Here is a 22,724-nt window from a genome sequence, read left to right on the forward strand (position 1 = left end):
CCCTCCCTCCTCCACCCTCTTTCTCCTGCCCTCTCCTTCTCCCTCTCCCCCCATTGTCATAGGGTGATACAGAGTGGAAACAGGCCCTTCACTCTCCCTCCGTCCCTCCCTCCCTCCCTCTCTGTCTCTCTCCTCCATTTCTCTCACACTCACCCTTCAAACCTGCACGTCTTTGGAATGTGGGAGGAAACCGGAGCACCACGAGAAAACCCACGCGGTCACGGGGAGAATGTACAAATTCCGTACAGACTGCACCTGTAGTCAGGATCTAAGCCGGGCCTCTGGTGCTGAGGCAGCAACTCTAACGCTGCACCACTGTGCCGCAAAGTCTGGCCTCACCAACGTCTTGTACAATTGTAATGTGACTTCCCAACTTCTGTACTCAATACCCTGACTGATCAAGGCCCTCTTGGGCCTGTTGCTAAGGCCTGAAGCCTGTCTAGGTAGACTGCAGGCTCCTCTCATTCTCTCCCTGGCCTCTTCCTCATCTCTCATGATCTGTAGGCGTTTTGTTCCCTCAGGAGGATGTATCTCGTTTGGGAGGGAGTTACGGAGATTGTACACATGACGGGAAGGAGGTGGGAGTCATCAACCTTTACCCTGGGGCCTACACACAACAGGTAAGAGGTCTAAAACACACACACTCTCTCTCTCTCTTATCTGAGAAAGGGAGGGAAAGAGAAAGAGAGATATAAATTGTGAGAGAGAAACAGAGAGAGGACAGAAAGTATGGGAGAAAGACAAAAGAGAGAAATACACACAGAGAGAGAATGAAAGAGAAAGAAAGGGAAAGACCTATAGAGAAAGTATGAGATAAAAAACATAAATACAGTGAGAGGAGAAAGAAAGAGGCACAGAGAGAGTGTGAGAAAGAAAGGAGCGAGAAATACAGAAACAATAGTGAGAGAAAAAAGAGAGACAATGAGAGTGTGAGAAAGAGAAAAAAGAGATGGAATGAGGAGAGAGAAAGAGAAAAGAGAAATAGAGAGAGAGAGAGAGAGAGAGAGAGAGAGGCACAGAAAGAATGAGAGGAAGAGAAAAGAGAAATAAAGAGAAAAGGTGAGGGAAATGGAAAGGAAGATGTGAGATGTAACTCAGTGCTCACAAACACGATGCCAGAGACAAAGTCGTGGAAACAGGAAATTATTATATTTACGAGTCTGCAGAGCTGGGTGCCTCCCAATCCGAGACACACCGAGACAAGGAAAACACCCTCTTTTTATACAATAGATTTGACTGAATCCCCCTCCCCTTCTGGCTCCTTCCAATCAGAGCGCTGAGGTGCACAATCTTCCGTCCCACCCATGTTACCTCCCAGATCATACATCGCATGTTCATGGTAATGAGCAGTTTTCCGATCAGGGGCGTATCTGTAATATTCATTTTCCTCATTAAGCAAGCACAAAAGTTACCTTGCAGGATTCATTAATCCTTTCTTTTGCTGCTTTAACAGTTTCTCCCAATGATAGCGGCCTGTACCCTTTATCTCTGTTCTAGTGCCGTGCTTATCAGTGTTTTACCAAGGGCGGTGGTATTTAATTATCCTGCTCTTCACAATGTGGTTTGATCATCCTGTTCCTCACGATTGATGTGGTTTGATCATCCTGTTCCTCACAATCCAGCCTTTTTCTTTTGCTACGCACTACCTGATTAAACCCCATTTTCAAATCCCTTCTGCTCCAACTGATGTAACATTCTTCTAATTTCCTCTCTCTATGGATCCAGAACCTTCCCTGGTCGCATTTTCGTCATGTTCTGTACCTCCCCTCTTGTTCCCATGGGCACCGCTACAGCCTGCATCTGGCTTATGCTCCTGGTTATGAGCTCTCTAAGACAAGGTATACAACAGGAGATAAAGATCAGCCCAGCCAACGCACATAGGATCACAAGTCCCACTGTTTTCCACCATGACCCTCCCAGGAGGGAATCCCACCATCCAATGCCCATAATTGAGTTCCACTTTTGCACCGGAACATGTGCCAATTTCCGGATTCCTTCGGATATGTCCATTACTGCCTGTCCATTATCGTCGATATTCAGGCAACAATTAGAGAGGTTGAATTTTCCACACACCCCTCCTTCTTCGGCTAGGATGTAGTCCAGGGCCAATCGATTTTGGTATATTGCTGTTCTCATCTGTGTTTGCTGCTTTGCCAACATCTCTAGTGCTGCAGCTGTCCGATTAGTGATCACCTCCAATACAGCCTGCAATCGTATTATCCGGTTTAGCATGTACACTGGGGTACGATATCCCCAGGAACCATCCTGAGCCCAGGTGGCTAGCCCATAATATGAGATGATTCGGGCCGGAGGCCACTCATCATCCTCCCAGGTTCCTATCTCCAACTCTCGTTTCTTCCTTTGTAAGTCATCAAACACTGGCGTGCCCAGCATTCGTGCTCCTTCAGCTGGCAACAAAAAGAATCCCGGCTGCACCAACCCAATAAAACATGCTCCACTCCATTTTCCCGGGAGTACTGAATAGGCCTTATAACCATATAACAATTACAGCACGGAAACAGGCCATCTCGGCCCTACAAGTCCGCGCCGAACAATTTTTTTCCCTTAGTTCCCTTATGTCCACAGATCCAGAGTAATCCCTCTGGAGCAGGTCCACTAACCGAGTTACTTTCCCAGAGGTCCCGTAAGACTGGTAACCCCTGATATGGGTTGTTTCCTGTGCAGTTCCAGATCCGGCTCTCGTTGTCTGTCTTGTCTCTGACTGGGGCAATGATTGTACAGTTCCCCCAGTCTTCTTCGGCCAGATAACATTTAGGCTCCTCAGGCCACCAAGTCCGTGTCTGGTTTTCCCACAAGGTTAGGATGCATTGACAAGGACTGATGCTGACTTCTTCTTTCCCCAGAGTCCTTGGTCGAGCTATATATTCCGTCCCTACTGGAGTGTCGGTCAAGAGCCACTCCTGAGGTCCTCGATCTCTTCCTTCCGTGATGTTCCACTCAAATAGATCCCACACTTCGACAGTTGATCCCCTCCAAGGCCATTGGGAACTCATAAGAGGTCCTCCACAAACCCAGCAGTCCTTAACATCCAGCGTGTGAGCAATCCTGGTAGCCAGGTCCACGAAGAGATTCCCTCCCAATTCAGGAATTTCTATCTGCTTCTATATCTCCTTGTACAAGGATGCATATAGTTGAGGTCTCTTAGTTGGGGTTGGTTGGGTTACCTCTTTTTCTTGTAGCCTTTTTACTAGTATTTCCTTCTCCTTGTCTAAATATTCCTTCACCACCTGGGACCCCGTCCCCCATTGCCCAGCTTTCCATAAGCAAAGCCATCTCTCTCCGCTGGGGCAGGTTCTGTACATCCTCATTCCTGTGTATCCCAAATTCTGCACTAAGTAGTATTCTACTCCCCCCTCCTTACAACTGGTTCTGGTTCTAGGGGTATAACATCAGTCATGCACATAGGAATGATAGGTAAAAGACCTTCTGGTTTGTCCGCCATACCTGATGGGGTGGTAACATTTATCACAGCTGTTCATACATTTACTTACAGTGACCACCATCATTAGCACAAGTGCCAAGCCCTGCATTGTAATCTTTTAGCTCAATCGTTCTTTCTCAAAGATCAGAGTCAGTGGTTTCGTTCCCTGTCTTACTGTCCAGTCCTCCTCAGCCGGAGGCTCCACTGGTCCCTTTATTCGCACTGCGTGTGCCCACCCTTTTTCTTTTGTCGGCACTGCTGTTTCCGTGGTCAATAATACCAAATACGGACCAGTCCAACGGGGTGCAACCTTTCTTCCTTCCACGATTTTACCAGAACCCAGTCTCCCGCTTTCACAGAATGGATTGGAAAGTTGAGAGGGGGACTCTGTGCCAGCAGCCCCTTGGTTATTAATTCTGTAATAGAACGAGACACTGCCAGTAAATAGTTCCTTTGCCGAGTTTGTCTTCCAAAGAATACCGTTTGCAGAAAAAGTCAAATTTGCGCTCCAGAGACCAACAGGGTAATTCCCATAGGTGTGGGTTATCTAAGTCTACCTGCCAATCGGGCTGACCCAGTATCCCATTGCAATAGCCAATCTTGGTGACATCCCAGGATCCAAAGGCATCTGGGCCATTGCACTGCACCACATCTCTTTTGCAGAGGTGAAGGACTCTGCTTGTTTGTCCTGGGACACATTGTCAAATTTTTCCTTCATTTCCCTCCATCTGTAGTAGCATCAGGATGCACAGCAGGGTGAATCGCCCCATTATAATTTATCTGAAATATGCAAAGGCTCACAAAAAGCTCATTTCTTACTTAATTAGCTTAAACAACTATTCATTCAATTTAAAAGTCCTTCAGTCAGTCAGTCCAGTAATCAGTCGCATATTCTTAACCATATAGCAAAATAAGGATTCAAAACTAAACTTATAATAATACAACTAAACTTATAATGATACAACTAAACTTATAATGGTACAACTCCCAATCAAAGCAGAAATGTAAAAACTAAAAACTCTGAGTCGAAAATAAAATTACTCTTCTCCCCCTTTTGATTAGGCTCCCCAAACAATTTGCAGTAGTGCAGATGACCCTCGACCTTGGCAGCGGTCCGATTGGGTCCAAGAATAGGGCTTTATTCTTTGGAGCGCAGAAGGTTAAGGGGGGACTTAATAGAGGTTTTTAAAATGATGAGAGGGATAGACAGAGTTGACGTGGAAAAGCTTTTCCCACTGAGAATAGGGAAGATTCAAACAAGGGGACATGACTTGAGAATTAAGGGACTGAAGTTTAGGGGTAACATGAGGGGGAACTTCTTTACTCAGAGAGTGGTAGCTGTGTGGAATGAGCTTCCAGTGAAGGTGGTGGAGGCAGGTTCGTTTTTATAATTTAAAAATAAATTGGATAGTTATATGGATGGGAAAGGAATGGAGGGTTATGGTCTGAGCGCAGGTATATGGGACTAGGGGAGATTATGTGTTCGGCACGGACTAGAAGGGCCGAGATGGCCTGTTTCCGTGCTGTAATTGTTATATGGTTATATGGTTAAGTGCTTACCCATCCAGTTCCTGACCAGCACATAGCAACATGGCTCAATATTAGATGGAACTTTGACTGCTGGCTCCTCACCATATGCAGCCGTGACCTGTGAATGAGAAGTTTGCAAAGCACGGGTTAATACATAGGATGTAATTTCCTCCGTCACCTGGTGGAAATGGACCACTGCGGGAGCATGGTCATTCCATGGCTTAGGTCAATACACACAATGGAGCAGTTGACATCTATGTCATTTCTTTGTTTACAGCAGCAATAAAATGATGACCATTATCTGAACGTAACCGTGCAGTAACACCGAATCGTGATATGATTTTGCGTAACAATATTTTTACAATGGTAGAGGCCTTATTGTCAGTGGTCGGGTATGCTTCAATCCATTTACTGAAAACATCGACAATTACAAGAACATACTTATAACACTGGCATCTTTTCAACTCAATGTAGTCCATTTGCAAGGTCTCAAAGGGACCTGCTGGTTAAGGGGTCTTACCTGGTTCACAGGGCAAGCCCTTACCTGCATTATGCTGCTGGCAAATCAGACAACACTGGCTGATACGCTGGGACAAGTCCAGAAGATTCCCGATGCCACCAGATCTCTAAAATCATATCACTTACGGCCTTGGCCCCACAATGAGTTGCAAAGTGTACACATTCAACAACCCACAACGCAAGCTCGTCAGACATGCAAGTCTGTCCAGCAGGCGTAACCCATAAGCTAGTGACAGGATCGTACACACAACCCTGGTCCTGCCACAGCTGTTCTACCCTTGCAGGAGCGTCCTCCTGTATTTGAAGTACTTTTTGGATGGTTGGCATTCCTTTTTTTTTCCAAGGGAGACTTATTACTAGTAGAATTTTTAATCTGCCTCATCATGTGGGACCCAACAATTTGGTAACTCCTAGAAGCTTTCTTAGCTAACTCGTTGGCAAGGCAATTTCCTATGTCTATGGGGCTTGGCCTATACTATGGGCTCTAACTTTGATAACAGCATGCTGACTGGGTAACTGAATGGCCTGTAGCAAATTAGAAACTAATATTTGTGAGATATCACTGTCCCTGAAGAAGTTAGAAACCCCCGATTCTTCCATAATTGTCCATATCATGAACCACTCCAACTGCAGTCCGTGTAAATATTTGCAGATAGTTCTTCGGCCAGGGTGCAGGCTCTAGTCAGCGCAAATAGTTTGTCTAGCTGGGCCTAGAAAGGAGCCTCAAAAGATGCTGCTTCAATGGTCGTTCCCTCCTGATTGACAATCACATAGCCTGACAACCATTCTCCCTTTTCAACAATGGATGAGCCGCCATCTGTAAACAGGGTAACATCCAGATATTTTAGCCCATTCAGTGAGGGACAGCCACTGGTGGAACTTCTCTCGTCTCTCTCATCACATATTCGTTTTTACATTTACCTGGGCTTCCCTGTCTCCAATAGGACAGTCTTTCCAAAAGGCTCTCACAGCTCTTCACATGCGGGCCAGTGAAGGCTCTGACCAGTCCATATTATTGGTTTAAATAGCCATTGCGACGCTGGAAGGCAAACAGTTCATAGGCATAGCACAAAACTGTGGCCAGTCATTTTCTTGCTGATACTGAGTGTCACCTGACTGGTTGCCGTAGATGGTTTTTTAAACCTTTCCAGAAAATCTTCTGCAGCCTCCCCTTCCCCTGGTTTCATATCCAAAACCTTTGATATATCGATTGGCTGCTGGAGAGTGAGGCCCACTGCTGCCAACATAAGCTGTAATCGATCCTCATTGTTACCTGCCCCTGGGTGTACCGCCACTAGGGCTGCATGGTTGTTATAGGTTAAATGAACCAAGAATCTGGTATACTCAATCGCTGTTAATACTTGCTGAACTAGTGCCCATAAATCTCTGGAATCGGCGTGATATACAGATATCGTTGTTCTTAAAAATTCAATGAAAGGATTCTGATTCTTAAAATTGCCATCATCTCATGTGGTTTCCACAGCAGCCACACATTATTCATGCCTGTTTCGCCATTGTCTTGTTGGTTGGGTGGAGGAGGTATTAGGGCTCTGGGGTTAGGGACTGTTCTGACAGGATATTGGCACCTGGAGGATGCTTTCTTATTCCGTCTATTTCAGCACCTTCTCTACACTGGGACCTAGTATGCCTTGCTACTAAACTGGGGCTTCTCCTTCTTGGGTCAGACGCCTGAGGTGGATGAACTGTCGGTTCCTGACTCTGCCTTGGGTAAACTTGGGTAAATTCCTGTCACCACTGACTAGGGTTCGGACTGTGACCCGGGGGCTGATAGGGAACAAATTCCAATTATTCTCCTATACCTCCCCTTCATCTCCCTCTGCTAATTGAAAGCCAACCATTTGAACTGCACAGTCCTTTCTTATCTTCCAGAATTTCCAGCCTGCTTGTTTGCAGTCTTATATCTCTCTCTCTCTCTCTCTCTCCTGTTGCTTATTCCTCTAGTGTGCACACGCTCGTCTCAATACCTCCACTGATTAAATGTATCACATTACTACAATATTCACACCCACTTATTCCATACACAGTATTAATATTCTTATGCTTTATTCTTACAACAATATAATAATGACGTTAACGTTTTACTATTTCTTATTTAACAACCGTGACATCACTGGATCTGAATTCAATTGTTTCCCACCATTCCAAATGATTCAAGATTAATTTTGCATTGTCAGTGTTTAGCCAGCCCTGTTTCCAAATCTTTAACCCCTCCTTGCCATTCCAAATTACCAAGAGGAATTTAGCATTGTCAGTGTTTAGCTGACAGGATCCAGTTCAGCCGTCATTCACCAATTAACAAATGCATTCAGTGCCTGCCGTACCCAGTTCTCATCGGAGCCCAGTCGCGGCCACCAGACAGAACTCCCTCTTATTGGTTCCTTTGGCCAATTGAAATAACAGAACTTAATCATAGTTTCCTTATTCTTACCCCCGGTGCTTCCTTCTCCCCAAGATTGCAACATTCGCCCCAACGGACTATCGGGCGGAATGTTTTGTATTGAATTGAATCCTTTATTTGTCATTCAGACCTTTCGGTCTGAACGAAATGTTGTTACCTGCAGCCATACATGTAATAATAACAACACACAATAAACACAAATTAACATCCACCACAGTGAGTTCACCAAGCACCTCCTCACTGTGATGGAGGCAAAAGTCTTAGAGTTACTGTCTCTTCCCCCCTCTTCTCCCTCTGCGCTGAGGCGATACCCCACTGGGCGATGGTAAGTCAGTCCCGCGGTTCAAGCTCCGCGGCCCAAGGGTGGTCGAAGCTGCCGCCCTCCAGTCCAGCGGACGCAGCTGTTGCCACGGGAGCTCCGGAAAACAGGCAATAGCCTGTGACCTGCGAGCTCCCGACTATGTCGTCCACTGGCCCGCGGCCGAGCCCCGGATTCAGGTCGCTGCTGCTAGAACGCCGCCTCAGCCACTGGAGCACCGTCTCCGCCCCGCACCGGGCCGCCCACACGGCAGCGTCTCAGCCCCGTACCGGGCTGCCCCCACGGGAGCACCTTCCAGCCGGTAGCCAGGCCACCCACACGGGAGCACCTTCCAGCCGGGACCCAGGCCGCCCTCACGGGAGCGCCTTCCAGCCGGTAGCCGCGCCGCCCGCACGAGAGTGTCTTAGCCCCGCGCCGTCCGTCCGCCGGAGAGCCGAGTCGTGCCGCTGCCCGAACGTCACCGCAGCTCGAAGACGGCCAGCCTCGCTGGCTCCACCTCCGGATCCTCGAGGTTGGTCGCAGGTTGGAGGCCGCCAGCTCCGCCATTAGGCCTCAGCTCAGGCGGGGGAAGAGAAGGGGGATACGACAAAAAAGTCGCATTCCCCCGAAGAGAGAGTCAGAAAGTCCTGTTTCACCCCCCCCCCCCCACACACACATAACACCACCTAATAACCAAAAATTTAACTGAACTAGACAAAAAAAACAACACAAAAAAGTATAAACAGACAGACTGCAGGCGAGCCGCAGCCGTTTCACAGCGCCGCCACTTCCAGATGTTAGGACCCTCTTCCCTCGGTTCCTTTGTCTTTAACACATTGTTTATCTCCGGGTTCATTATTCTTAATACATTGATTACCCATCCGACCTTTCCCGTCCGACAGAACCCAATCGCCCGAGTAATATTTAATAGTCAGTTTTCTTACCCGGGTCCTGTGCACAGGAATTGCTCGATTGATCCCTTCTTTACTCCGGATTCCCTCTTGTTTCCAGAGTCTCTTGTCCGGATATCACTCGCTCAAACCGCTGATGGCAAGCAAGGAGATCCGAGACTGCTGAAATCAGCAGGGTGCACCTTCCCTTCCTTCCGTGCCTCCGCCGAGTGGCCGAAGTGATGATCCCGGCCGAGCCCCCAAGCTTGTGAGATGTAACTCAGTGCTCACAATCACGATGCCAGAGACAAAGTCATGGAAACAAGAAATTATTTTATTTACGAGTCTGCAGAGCTGGGTGCCTCCCAATCCGAAACACCGAGACAAGGAAAACACCCTCTTTTTAAACAATACATTTCACTGAATCCCCCTCCCCTTCTGGCTCCTTCCAATCAGAACGCTGAGGTGCACAATCTTCCGTCCCACCCATGTTACCTCCCAGATCATACATCGCATGTTCATGGTAATGAGCAGTTTTCCGATCAGGGGAGTATCTGTAATATTCATTTTCCTCATTAAGCAAGCGCAAAAGTTACCTTACAGGATTCATTAATCCTTTCTTTTGCTGCTTTAACAGTTTCCCCCAATTATAGCGGCCTGTACCCTTTATCTCTGTTCTAGTGCGGTGCTGATCAGTGTTTTACCAAGGGCGGTGGTATTTAATTATCCTGCCCTTCACAATGTGGTTTGATCATCCTGGTCCTCACGATTGATGTGGTTTAATCATCCTGTTCCTCACAAAGAGAAAGAGAAAAAAGAAGAGAATGAGAAAGAGAGAAAGAGAGGGAGAGAGAGGATGGCAGGATTGCAGTGGGTGTGGAGGGGGAATGAGGAAGGGAGGGAGAATATCTAACTAACTCCCCCTCTCTCCCCCAGGCATGCCTGCGTTCCTGCTTCCAGCTGACAATGGTGACAAAGTGTGGCTGTGCTCATTACCTCTATCCTTTACCCGACGGGGCAGAATACTGCGACTACAGGCGGCACACAGCTTGGGGTAAGAGAATAAACCCCACCCTCCTCCTCCTCTACCCCTCCATATACACCCGCGCACACACACACACACACATGCACGCACGCACGCACGCACGCACGCACGCACGCACACACACACACACCCACACACATAGCACCAGAGACCCAGGATCGATCCTGACTACTATGTACCTGGACTCGTAGATGCCTCTGCTCTGCAACACTCCCCGTCTACCGGTGATGCCACTTACAACCTACACTCCTGTATCCCTTTGCTCCACACACTCCCTACGTGGAGTTAGTCCATCCACTCCGCATCCGCCACATTACCTTTTCCCCAGGAGTGTGAGGTAATCACTCCGATTGCCCCGTATATTGTCCCCAGTGGGTAGGGTAGTGTGCGGGGATCGCTGGTCGGTGCAGACTCGGTGGGCTGAAGGGCATGTTTCCGCATTGTATCTCTAAACTAAACTAAACTGAAGAAAGATCTCAACCCAAAACGTCACCCATTCCTTCTCTCCAGAGATGCTGCCTGACCTGCTTTGTGTCTACCTTCGACCTAAACTAAACTAAACTAAGCACAACCCTTCAAAACAGCCAAATCTCGATCCGTTGAGCAAATGGGCAGAGGAACGGCAGATGGAGTTTAATTATAAAATTGTTGCGTTTTGGGAAGTTAAAACCATGACAGGACCTTCATAGTGAACGGCAGGACTTGTAGAACAGAGGGATCTAGGAGTGTTGGTACACAGTTCCCTGAAAGTGTCACAGGTGGATAGGTTGGTCAAAAAGGCTGTTAGCACATTGGCCTTCATCTGTTAGAGTATTTGTGTATAGAAGTTGGGAGGTCATGTTGCAGTTGTAGGAAAGATGTCTCTTGTCCAGAGTAGGGAATTTGAGAACCAGAGGATCAAGTTTTAAGGTGAGAGGGGGAAAGACTTAATAGTTACCTGAAGGGTAAAGGGCCTGTCCCACTTACGTGTCCTTGGCACGCAAATTACGCAACCTCAAGGTAAGTGGGACAGGCCCTTAACATTTCACACAGAGGGTGGCGTCACAGGTAGACAGGGAGAGTTGTAGAGCAGAGAGATGTAATGGTGTAGGCCAGAGCCATGGGCTAAATTTGGGTTTTTCTCCCTCTCTCAGGCCACTGTTACTATCGTCTATACAAAGAATATACGGATAATGTGCTGGGCTGCTTCAAAATCTGTCGCAAACCTTGTCAGTAAGTAAGGGAGGGGGAGCGGGAGAGGAGGGAATGCCGCAGTGCCAGAGAGGAGGGGGAGCGGGAGAGGAGGGAATGCGGCAGTGCCGGAGGGGAGGGGGAGCGGGAGAGGAGGGAATGCGGCAGTGCCGGAGGGGAGGGGGAGCAGGAGAGGAGGGAATGCCGCAGTGCCGGAGGGGAGGGGGAGCGGGAGAGGAGGGAATGCCGCACTGCAGGAGCGGAGGGGGAGAGGAGGGGACGGGAAGGGAGATTTACTCTGTTTCTCACCCACAGACAGACAGAATACTCTGTCGTAGCTGGTTATGGAAAATGGCCATCTGGAAATTCGAAGGTGGGTAGGACTCCCACCCTCTCCCTCCAACTCTCCCCCTCCCACTCTCCTGACTCTCTCCTGACTCTCTCCAACCCTGCCTCTCTCTCTCCCTCCTTCCCTCTCTCCCTCCCTCCCTCTCTCCCTACCTCCCTCTCTGCTTCCTTATCCCACTCATGTATAATATTTCTGTCAACTGGATAGCACACGACAAGAAAATATTGTCAATGGTACCTGACAATAAACTAAACTCACACCCTTCGTCCATCTTTCTTTCTCCCTCCCTCTCTCTCTCTTCCTCCCTCCCTCTCTCCCTCTCCTCCCTCCGTGACTTTATCTTGCACTAAATGTTATTCCCTTTAACCTGTATCTGTACACTGTGTACGGCTCGATTGTAATCATGTATAGTCTTTCCACTGACTTTATAGCAGGCAACACGATAGTACACACCTCGGTACACGTGACAATAAACTAAACTAAATTCTCTCTCTCTCCTTCTCTCCTTCTCTCCCTCCCTCCCTCTCCCTCTCTCTTTCCTTCTCTCTCTCCTTAATCTCAGGATTGGACGTATCGTATCCTAGATCAAGAAAACGGGAAGATAAAGTCCAACCGGTAAGTTCTCCCCCTCTCTGCCCCCTCCCCCCTTCTCTCCCTCCCCCCACCGCTCCCCCCTCCCTCTCCCTCACCCTTGTCCCTCTCTCTCTATCCCTTTCTCCCCCCCCCTTTCTCTCTCTCCCACTTTCCCTCTGTTAATTCTCTCACTCTCTCTCTTCAGGAAAACCGTTGCAAAATTAAACATTTATTATCGAGAATTAAACTACAAAACTACTAGTGAGACTCCAGCATTTCCAGTAAGTGATGGGTAGAGGGTGTAGGGGCTAGAGGGGAGGGGGTTGGAGAGAGGGTGTAGGGGCTGGAGGGGAGGGGGTTGGGGAGAGAGGGTGTAGGGGCTGGAGGGGAGGGGGTTGGGGAGAGAGGGTGTAGGGGCTGGAGGGGAGTGGGTTGGGGAGAGAGGGTGTAGGGGCTGGAGGGGAGTGGGGTGGGGAGATGGGGAGAGAGGGTGTAGGGGCTGAAGGGGAGGGGGGTTGGGGAGAGAGGGTGTAGGGGGCTGGAGGGGAGGGGGTGGGGAGAGAGGGTGTAGGGGCTGGAGGGGAGGGGGTGTGGGGAGAGAGGGTGTAGGGGCTGGAGGGGAGTGGGTTGGGGAGAGAGGGTGTAGGGGCTGGAGGGGAGTGGGTTGGGGAGATGGGGAGAGAGGGTGTAGGGGCTGAAGGGGAGGGGGTTGGGGAGAGAGGGTGTAGGGGCTGGAGGGGAGGGGGTTGGGGAGAGAGGGTGTAGGGGCTGGAGGGGAGGGGGTGGGGAGAGAGGGTTGTAGGGGCTGGAGGGGAGGGGGTTGGGGAGAGAGGGTGTAGGGGCTGGAGGGAGGGGGTTGGGGAGAGAGGGTGTAGGGGTGGGGAGAGAGGGTGTAGGGGCTGGAGGGGGGGGGGTTGGGGAGGGAGGGTGTAGGGGCTGGAGGGGAGGGGGTTGGGGAGAGAGGGTGTAGGGACTGGAGGGGAGTGGGTTGGGGAGAGAGGGTGTAGGGGCTGGAGGGGAGGGGGTTGGGGAGAGAGGGTGTAGGGGCTGGAGGGGAGTGGGTTGGGGAGAGAGGGTGTAGGGGCTGGAGGGGAGGGGGTTGGGGAGAGAGGGTGTAGGGGCTGGAGGGGAGGGGGTTACAAGGACAGGAAGAGGGGTGTAGTGGCCAGAGAGGAAGGGGTTACAGAGACGGGGAGAAGGAGTCTAGGGTCCAGAGTGGAGGGAGTTACGGTGACTTGAGAGGGCATGTTGGGGCCAGATGGGAGGGAGTTACAGAGACTGGAACAGGGATGTTGGGGTCAGAAGGGAGTGGGGTTAAGCAGAGACAGGGAGAATGGGTTTAGGGGCGGAGGGGAGGAGGTAACAGAGACAGGACATTCTTGTCTCCCCCTAACTCTCTCTCCTCCTCTCTTTAGGCCGAGGTGATGCTTTCAGCTCTTGGTGGACAGTTGGGACTGTTTTTTGGTTGTTCTGTCCTCTCTTTAGCCGAAATCCTCGAACTTTTGGTGGATCTCACCACCGTCACCCTGCTGGTTGTCCTGGGCCGTTGCCTCGGCACCCGTGCACCGGATCCGGCCTAGTCGTCCAGGTTCCAGCCTAGTCTGATCGCCACGGTAACCAGGCCTAACTTTCCAGGCTTCAGACACACAAGTTCACAGGTTCATCAGTTCTAGGAGCAGAATTAGGTCATGCGGCCCATTGAGTCTACTTTGCCATTCAATCATCTTTCCCTCTCAACCCCACTCTCCTGCCTTCTCCCCATAACCCTTGACACCCGTACTAACCAAGAATCTGTCAACCTCTGCCTTAAAAATACCCATTGTCTTGGCCTCCACCACCTGAGACAAAGAATTCCACAGATTCGCCACCTTCTGACAAAATTAATTCCTTTCCCTCCAGGTTTAGTTTTGTTTAGTTTAGATACAGCGCGGAAACAGACCCTTCAACCCACCAAGTCCGCACCGACCAGTGATCACCCGTTCGCACTAGTTTAGTTTAGAGATACAGGAGGGAAACAGGCCCTTCGGCCCACCGAGTCCACGCCAGCCATTAATTGCCCATTCACACTAGTTTAGTTGAAGAGATGCAGTAGGGAAACAGGCCCTTCAGCCCACAGAGTCCACACAGCCAGAGATTCCCACAGAGTAACACCACACACTGGGAACATTTTTTTACAGTTTATACTAACCTGTTCACACTAGTTTAGTTTAGAGATAGAGTATGGAAACAGGCCCTTCGCCCCACCGTTTCAGCACTGACCAGCGATCACCCCTACGCGACACACTATGGACAATTTAACCAAAATCAATTAACCTACAAACCTGTACGACTTTGGAGTGTGGGAGGAAACCGGAGCACCAGGAGAAAACCGACGCAGATCACGGGGAGAATGTGCAAACTCCGTACAGACAGTACTCATGGTCAGCTTTGAACCCGGGTCCCTGGCACTGTATTTGCAGCAACTCTACCACAGGCTTTGGCCTAATCAGATCACCACGGCGTCCTGGCCTAGTAAATTGTCGGTGCCGCCTATGCCTCGGCCTAGTTCCTCAGGCATCAGCCTAGTCAGATTGTCATGGCAACAGGGCCTAATAAATGGTCAATGGTCTCACTGAATATTAATGTGTCTTTTTTCGTTAATATGTGGGATTTACGGTGGGGAAAGTTTCCTGGAACGATGTGGAGTTGAGCGAACACCACCTCTCTCCCCCTGTCTCTCTCTACTCCCCCTCCCCTTCCCCCTCTTTCTTCCACTCCCCATCTCTCTCCCCACCCTCTACCCGTTTTCTCTCTTTCTCCCTTCTTTCTCTCTCTCAGGAGCAGTGGCATTTTAACTTCTTCTAGAAAGAGAGAGAGAGAGAGAAAAGTAGAGAGGCTCATAAATCAATATGGAAACAGCGTAAAACATCCTCAGTTTTAAAGGAGGCAAAAACAATATTATTTCAGGGAAAAGAGGACGTGTCACCCAGAATCATCACCCTTCTGCCCCTCCTTAGACATTAGTGTGTGTGTGTGTGTGTGTGAGAGAGAGAGAGAGATGGAGAGAAAGACCGGATGTTGCGGAGGGTTTCACTCTTTTTTCCTTCTTTCAAGGGGATTTATTCAGTGTTTACACTTTACAATATAGCAGAAAGTACACGATAGTCACATTACATTAGTCAGTCATTATAAATCTATCATTAGAAAAATACATTTAACTAAAACTCTCATCGTTTCATCTTCCAGTTTGCATTGTTTTTACATTTGTGCAAAAACGGCACACGATAATGCTGCGATTTTTCGCCACCTTGCTCACCATTCTCCTGTGCTGCAAGTGCAATAAGTTTTGTTCCAATCGGAAGCATATTTTAAAAGTTATCTCTATAATATTAAAATGCTTCATCTTGTTTGTGGTTGTGTGTATGTATGTGTGTGTGTGTCAATTCCTATTTTCTTCCAAACACTGGGCCACAACCTTCCCATTTTCACACATCCTACTCACTTTCTTCCCATCGAGGTGATAAACATATTCCCGTCGCATTCCCACCTATATTTCCGAACTTTTATTTGTTTAAAGTTTAAAAAACAGCCGAGACACCCATTATCCGACCGAGTGACGTCACAATGTATTCTCCAGCGTTCTAACGGAACTTTCCCACACCCTCCCCCCACTCGGTCGCTCAACTCCCTCGCCTGGTATCCCCAAGGCCAGTGATACAAATAGAGATTTTCACATTATCTCTAAACTAAATGACAAAGACTAGAGGGCATAACTTTGGCGAGATAGGCCAAGTTTAAAGGAGATGTGCAGGGCACGTTTTTTTTACACCAGCGGTGGTGGCGGAGTTAGATGGGGAGAGGAGGGTCAAGGTGTTTTTGCATTTTTCAGCTTGAAATTGTGCAATCTGGTGCATACTGCAGCGAGTCTTTTAACTTACACTTGAATGCAATATTTATACTTTAAATTGGATTAGCTATGAATAAGGTTTGGCTAAATTACATTCCTAATTACATTCCACAGTAGAGCCAGGCTCTGATCAACAGGTGCAGCACATGAATGATCTTAGTGTATTCATGTATGGAAATCAGATTATAATCAAACACTTGGCCCATGTTGGCCAACCTGGGTCTCACTGCACACCTGGTACTACTCTTGACCCTGACTCCAGTTGCATACCTTCTCTCAATCCTGACCCCGAGTCCAGCCTTACACCTGGCCCCTTATTCTACCCTGATCATAGCAGCTTACCGGCTTAGGTTCCCAGTGCTGAACACTCCCATTGTCCCAGCTTTGACTGCACACCTAGTACTATAACCATATAATAACCATATAACAATTACAGCACGGAAACAGGCCATCTCGACCCTTCTAGTCCGTGCCGAACACGTATTCTCCCCTAGTCCCATATACCTGCGCTCAGACCATAACCCTCCATTCCTTTCCCGTCCATATTCCAGACCTTGACTCTGGATGCACACTTGGTCTTGCTCCTAGCCCCTCTGCACTGACAATATATCTGGCCCACACATATAGCCCCATATCTGACCCTCTGGGCTTAACTTATTACGTTCAAGTCCACAGGTGCTTATCTAATGTGATAATCGTTTATGGGGCACTTCACAGACCAAATTATCAATAATAAAATTTGCTGCATCCATTGGCTTCTTTGTTATCTAACATGCTAGTTACTTTGTCAAATAAGTCATCAATTGGTTGAACACAATTTATCATCCATAAAACTATACTCACTCAGCTGTATAAGTATTCTGTTACCATTTCCTTCATTTTCCTAACAAACTGTCCTGAAGTCATTTTCACCCCCAATATTTTCAGTAATTTGCTGTCTTCCTCGCAGCTGGGACTTTTCCGAAATGCAAAGACCAATAACTATATATTTAAGCAATAATATTCTATTTAATGTGATCTTGAGAGTACATAATATTTTCTGTGGTATTCATAACACACCAATGATAAAAAGATATTTGTTTTGATTGCACCTATCAACATGCATACATTATTATATTACAGTTAATATGTACCGAGGGCACATTTTTGTTCCAATTCCCAATTACTTTTGCATTGAAGTGATTGAAATCCAAGTGAAGTTCAAATGGCATCATAAAAATAAATCAGCACAATTACTATATTAAACTTTGAATCTTCAGATGTCCTGGTTCAAGCTAAAACTAAAGACAAATAATAATCTCCTCACACATTCCCCTGCAGGTATCTCTGTCACTCCTTTAAAATATGCCCCTTCTTTGAACAAGCTCTTAAACATTGCATCTGAATCAGTTTCCATCTGATTACACTCCTTGAGGATGTTCATCTATGTGTTCAATTAATAAAGCAACGAGATTGGGGACAATTCTATTCAACCTGTCAAAGCAATTTGGGGGGAGGGGGGGGGGAGGTGGAGGGTTTAGAAATAGTCAGTGAGGTAAACAAACATAATAGTTGAGTGGCAAATGACATTAGTGCCACCTTCGTAATATTTAACTGAAGGAAATAATGGGTTATCGGGGCTGTGTATTGTGACAGACAGCCTGACACCTTGCATGTCATTTTAATATTACACTTCTCCCATCCCCCTGGATATTCCGGATTAATAAATTAAGGTTTTGTCAACTAATTACAATCAGGCTAATTACAAATCAATAACATTAGCCAACTCCGAAACATGAAGCGCTGAGCATTGGGATCCAGACATCACGGACAACTGGCCTCAGTTCCCCGCTCACATCTGGCAGTGTTCTCTGTCTGAACCAGGGGGCGTGGAGTGTATTTGAAAGGGGGGGGGGGGGGGGGGGGAGGAGGCTGAGCGATCACTGATCACTGACCTTGGGGATCGATGAAAAATAAAAGAGTTATGAGTGTTTAAAAAACCTTGAGATCCTCTCTCCTGTCAATCACCGCGATTAAGGTAATGCCCCTTCCGGAGGGGGGAGGGACTATAAAACCCCAGATGCCTGGACATGACTCAGGTTCCCTGCAAGATCACAAGGGAGAGGCCACAATTCTCATTCTGCTGTGAATCAACTGAACTGAAAGTCTGCAATGTACTTGAATAAATGATTTGTTAGCCCTGAATGAAAATGAAATGAACTGCTTGGCCTGCCCTGTGCTTTGAATCTGCAAGGGCAATGGAAATGAATTGCAAATGGAATCAGCTGTTTGGCCTGCCCTGTGCTTTGAAACTACAATGGCAATGGAAGTGAAATGAAATGTTGTTTGGCCTGCCTGAAACCACTAATTTCGGCCCACAGGCCCCAATTAACCGAGAAACCAGTCCCTTTTGCCCAAAATGCCCGTTTTAGCCCAGGAGGAGCATTTTGGCCCAAAGGCCCGTGCCAGGGCAGGAAAAGTCCAGTAAAAATGCCTTTCACTGAGATTTCACTCAGATTTTTTTTAAAGAGCCCGTTTGACCCATTAGCCCAGGAGGAGTCCCTTTGGCCCATCAGTAAATATTCTGCCTGCTAGCATTAAACATCCCAGTATTTTTCCCCCTCCCTTCATTGGCTCCCTGTGAGATCCAGGCCAGGATAGACTTTCCTCCTTCATTGCTGTGATCTGCAGAAAAAGATGAAAAATGTCTAAAATTGATTATCCATCCTCTCCCCCTTCTCTCTCACTCATAGAGTCTCTCATCAGTTTTGGGCAGAATTTCTGGCAGTTTCTGAGCTGCCAGCCCACTAGCTCTGAGTGACTGAGCTGCCAGCCCAACAGGCCTGAGTGACTGAGCTGCCAACAGACCAGGCCTGAGTGACTGAACTGCCAGCCCAAGAATCCATTCGGCCCACAGTGTCCATACTAGCTCTCTGGAAACTAGTCCCTTTGGCCCACAACACCCATACTGGCGCTCCAGAGAGCCCCCCCCCCCCTCCCCCACACTGGCGACCAATATTGGAATTGGTGGAGAGGTGGAATATTGCATTGGGGGACCAGCCCTCCTGTGTGAACATGTGTATCTGTCCAAATGTCTTTTAAATATTCTGATGCCTCAAATTGCCTATTAATTCCCAACTGAGAGCCAGGACGTACCTTCAGAAAGATGAGGGGGTATTTCTTTAGCCAGAAGGTGGTGAATCTGTGGAATTCATAGCCACACACTAAGGTTAGGTATGTTGCAAAGCCTACCTGAAGCGTCGTTGAAGATCTGCTGCTGAGGGTGTGCGCGATTTTGGCGCCGTTTAGAGGGGGCGGGTTTAAAACGCGATTTTCTCTAGGCTGTTCCAATCGAAAATGTTCAGCCTAGTTAATTATTAACGAAAAATCGCTGGAAGACCCCGTCGCAAAAGCTATTATTAGGTTTAAAGGCCTTGAATAATAGTTATAGTAGTTTAAAAATCAATCTCTAAACCCGCGACCGCCAGCAACCGCAGGGTCTCATAAAGCAAATAGCAGACGTTAGGTTGTATATTTTTACATTAAAAAGGGCTTCTAAAGATCCCTTTATACTAAGTTTAATATTGCGAGTAGCTCAATTTGGGCCCATTATATCGCGCAGTATTTTTCTCGGCATTTGGGGCACAAATCTACCGCAATGTGAACGTTCTAAACCAGCGCGTTCCACAGGGACCCACTGGAAAGCTGATTTAAATGGGCATTTATTTACAGCAATTAAACACTAAATTCCTTCCATTTGGCCTATAAATTAATGTAAATGAGATTTAAAAATCATGTTTTATTGTGAATTATTTGTGAATATTATTTGGACATTTAGGCTATTTAAAAATGTTAATAATTTATTAAGAAATGGATAGATGTTTAGATCTAGTAATTGAAGTCTGAAATTAGCTACAATTAGGTAACTAACTAATTATATGCTTTAATTTCAGGTCATCCAAGTAAGATTATTTTATATTTGTTTCAGAATGCTTCAATCTATGATAACTGAAAATTTCATTCAGTTCTCTTAATTTTTAAGAAAGTTATGGGCTTTTGACTGTTCACGATCACAGCTTTTTTGTTATGTCCATAGAAAATCAATAGGGAACAAGATGCTCATTTCCCAGTATGAAAATGGCCATAACTTTTTAAATACTTGAGATATGAAAGTGAATTAGGTGTCAAATTAAACTTATTTTTATGCTTTATCTGATGGGATAAATTACAGACTTGATTTTTAAAATCTCAAAATTTTGTAACATTGCTACTAAGGTGGAGGTCAAGTTATTGGGTATTTTTAAAACGGAGATTGACAGGTTCTTGATTAAGTTGAAGTTCAAGTTGACATTTATTGTCACATGCACCAGTTAAGGTACAGTGATATTTGAATTACTATACAGCCATACAATTAAAACGAACACATTACACAAAATTTAACATAAACACCCACCGCAGTGGAATCCACATTCCTCACTGATGGAAGCCAATAAATACAGTCATCTTCCTCCTTTGTTCACCCGTGGTCGGGGCCTTTCAACCCTCCGCAGTCGCCATCTGCCGATGGCCCGATGTCCAAGCCCTCGCTTCGTGATGGTGGAAACTCCGACATCGGGACAGATCAGAAAACTCTGCACATGAAACTCCCGAGTCGGCCTCTTCTTACCGGAGACCGCAGCTTCGTGATGTTAAAGTCCACAGGCCCCGCGATCGGAGCACTTCCACAGTGATCCTCGGCAACGGATTACCGCCCCACGAGTGTAAGTCTGCGCCGCGCCCACGCGGCTAAACGCTCCGGGCCGGTCTCCAGGAAAGGCCGCACCAATCCAAGTTGTTAGGTGCAGGAGGGGACAGAGACGCGACACGGAGAAAGATCGCATCTCCACCGAGGTAAGTGACTGGAAAAGGTTGAGCCCGATCCCCGCACACATAAAACATACCGAGAAACATTAAAACATAGTTGAAGACATACTAAAAAATAACAAAAGTCAAAGGGACGGACAGGCTGTTGGTGAGGCTGCCATCTCGGCGCCACCCGGTGGTGATAAGTACGGGCATCAGAGGTTATGGGGAGAAGGCAGGAGAATGGGGTTGAGAAGGAGAGATAGATCAGCCATGATTGAATGGCAAAGTGGACTCGATGGGCCGAATGGCCTGATTCAGTTCCTATGTCTGATGAATTTATGACCAGTAGAAAGGCCAGAAGATGGCAGTAAAGATTAACAGCTTCAAGAAATATCATAATGTGTTCTCTCTTCCCCCGCTCCCTCCCCTCCCTCCCCTCCCCTCCCTCCCCTCCCCTCCCCTCCCCACCGCAGTGTGGCACCCCCACCTCTCCCCGTCCCTATCTATCCTCCCTTCTCTCTGTTATTGTCGGGGGGGGGGGGGGAGGATGGGGTTACCGCAAGGTGCGACGAGCGAGAGTGGAGAGGATGTGACAACAAAATGTTTTATGTGCTTGTGGAAATTGTACCTCCCCCCCCCCCCCCGCACTCTCTCTCTCTTGCTCTCTCGCTCTCGCGCGCCTTCCCTCCTGATCAAACGGCTCTGCAGAAGTACGCAACAAGGGCTCTCTCCCCTTCACAAGGGGAATCCTTTCTCCCCTACTAACCACCCACCTCGCTCTCCCCCTCCCTCTCTCTCCCCTCTCCCCCCGTCTTACCCTCACTCTCTCTCTCTCTCTCTCTTCTCCCCCCTTCCCTCGTGCTCTCCCCTCTCCCACTCCCTCTCTCTCCCTTCTCTCCATCCTCTCTTTTATGCCCCTTAGTCCCCTCTTTATTTCTCCCTTTCTTTAACCCCTCTCTTTCCCCTCTCTCACCTTCCCCTTTCTTCCCTCTCCCCCTCCCTCCCACCAATATCTCCCTTCTCCATCGATCCTCTCTCTCTCCCCCTCTCTTCACCTCTCTTCACCTCTCTTCCCCACTCTCCCCCTCTCACTTCCACCTCACTCTCTCTCCCTCCTGATCCAAATCTTCCCTCCCCATTGCCCCTTCTCAATCTCCCCCCTCTCTCTCTCACCCCGCTATTGCCCACCTCTCTGTCTCTCCCCACTCTCTCCCCCCCCATCTCGTTCTCTCCCTCCCCACCTCCTCTCTCTCTAACCATGTCAGCTCCGGGATATCTACTGTTCGTGGTTTTGTTTTGCCTTGATGTTTCAGGTAAGCACCATTACACTTTATGAGAATGTGGGGCAGAGTTGGGGGAGACACAGAGAGAGAGGGACAGAGAGAGGAAGGGAGAGAGTACATGGGCTATGGAAGTGGTAGCTAGGGAGTGTTGTAGAGCAGAGGGGTCTAGGAGTGCAGGTCCATAGTGCCGTGAAAGCAGCATCACAGGGGGGTGAAGAAGGTGTTTGGCACCTTGACCTTCATCAGTCACAATAATGAGTATAGATGTGTGAATGTACAGTGCAGTGGGTACAAGACATTAACGAGGCTACACTTGGAATATCATGTTGAGTTTTGATCATCCTGCTATAGTAAAGATGCTATCAAGATGGCACAGGGCAAATTTATGAGGATGTTGTCAGGAGTCGACAATAGACAATAGGTGCAGGAGTAGGTTATTTGGCCCTTCTGTCTGATCATCCACAATCGGTACCCCTGCCTTCTCCCCATGTCCACT

The 22,724-nt window shown here is 47.9% G+C and overlaps 1 protein-coding gene and 1 long non-coding RNA gene across 2 annotated transcripts in view; one reads left to right on the forward strand and one right to left on the reverse strand.

Annotated features, from left to right (window-relative positions):
- Positions 1–7,998, reverse strand: part of LOC116983522 — a 19,120-nt gene extending 11,122 nt beyond the window's left edge. Inside the window, exon 1 of the long non-coding RNA XR_004414718.1 lies at positions 7,834–7,998. This is a non-coding gene — a long non-coding RNA (uncharacterized LOC116983522). The remainder of the gene's footprint in view (positions 1–7,833) is intronic.
- Positions 465–13,979, forward strand: LOC116983521 (amiloride-sensitive sodium channel subunit alpha-like). Its single transcript, XM_033037333.1, has 7 exons — positions 465–620; positions 10,035–10,152; positions 11,277–11,355; positions 11,629–11,686; positions 12,225–12,277; positions 12,441–12,516; positions 13,651–13,979. Exons 2-7 carry the CDS (start codon positions 10,065–10,067, stop codon positions 13,813–13,815), a joined length of 519 nt encoding a protein of 172 aa, XP_032893224.1. The 5' UTR covers positions 465–620; positions 10,035–10,064; the 3' UTR covers positions 13,816–13,979.
- The last annotated feature ends 8,745 nt before the right edge of the window (positions 13,980–22,724 follow it).

The sequence above is a fragment of the Amblyraja radiata genome, chromosome 18 (genome assembly GCF_010909765.2).
Source record: "Amblyraja radiata isolate CabotCenter1 chromosome 18, sAmbRad1.1.pri, whole genome shotgun sequence".
In the NCBI taxonomy this organism is placed as follows: Eukaryota; Metazoa; Chordata; class Chondrichthyes; order Rajiformes; family Rajidae; genus Amblyraja; species Amblyraja radiata.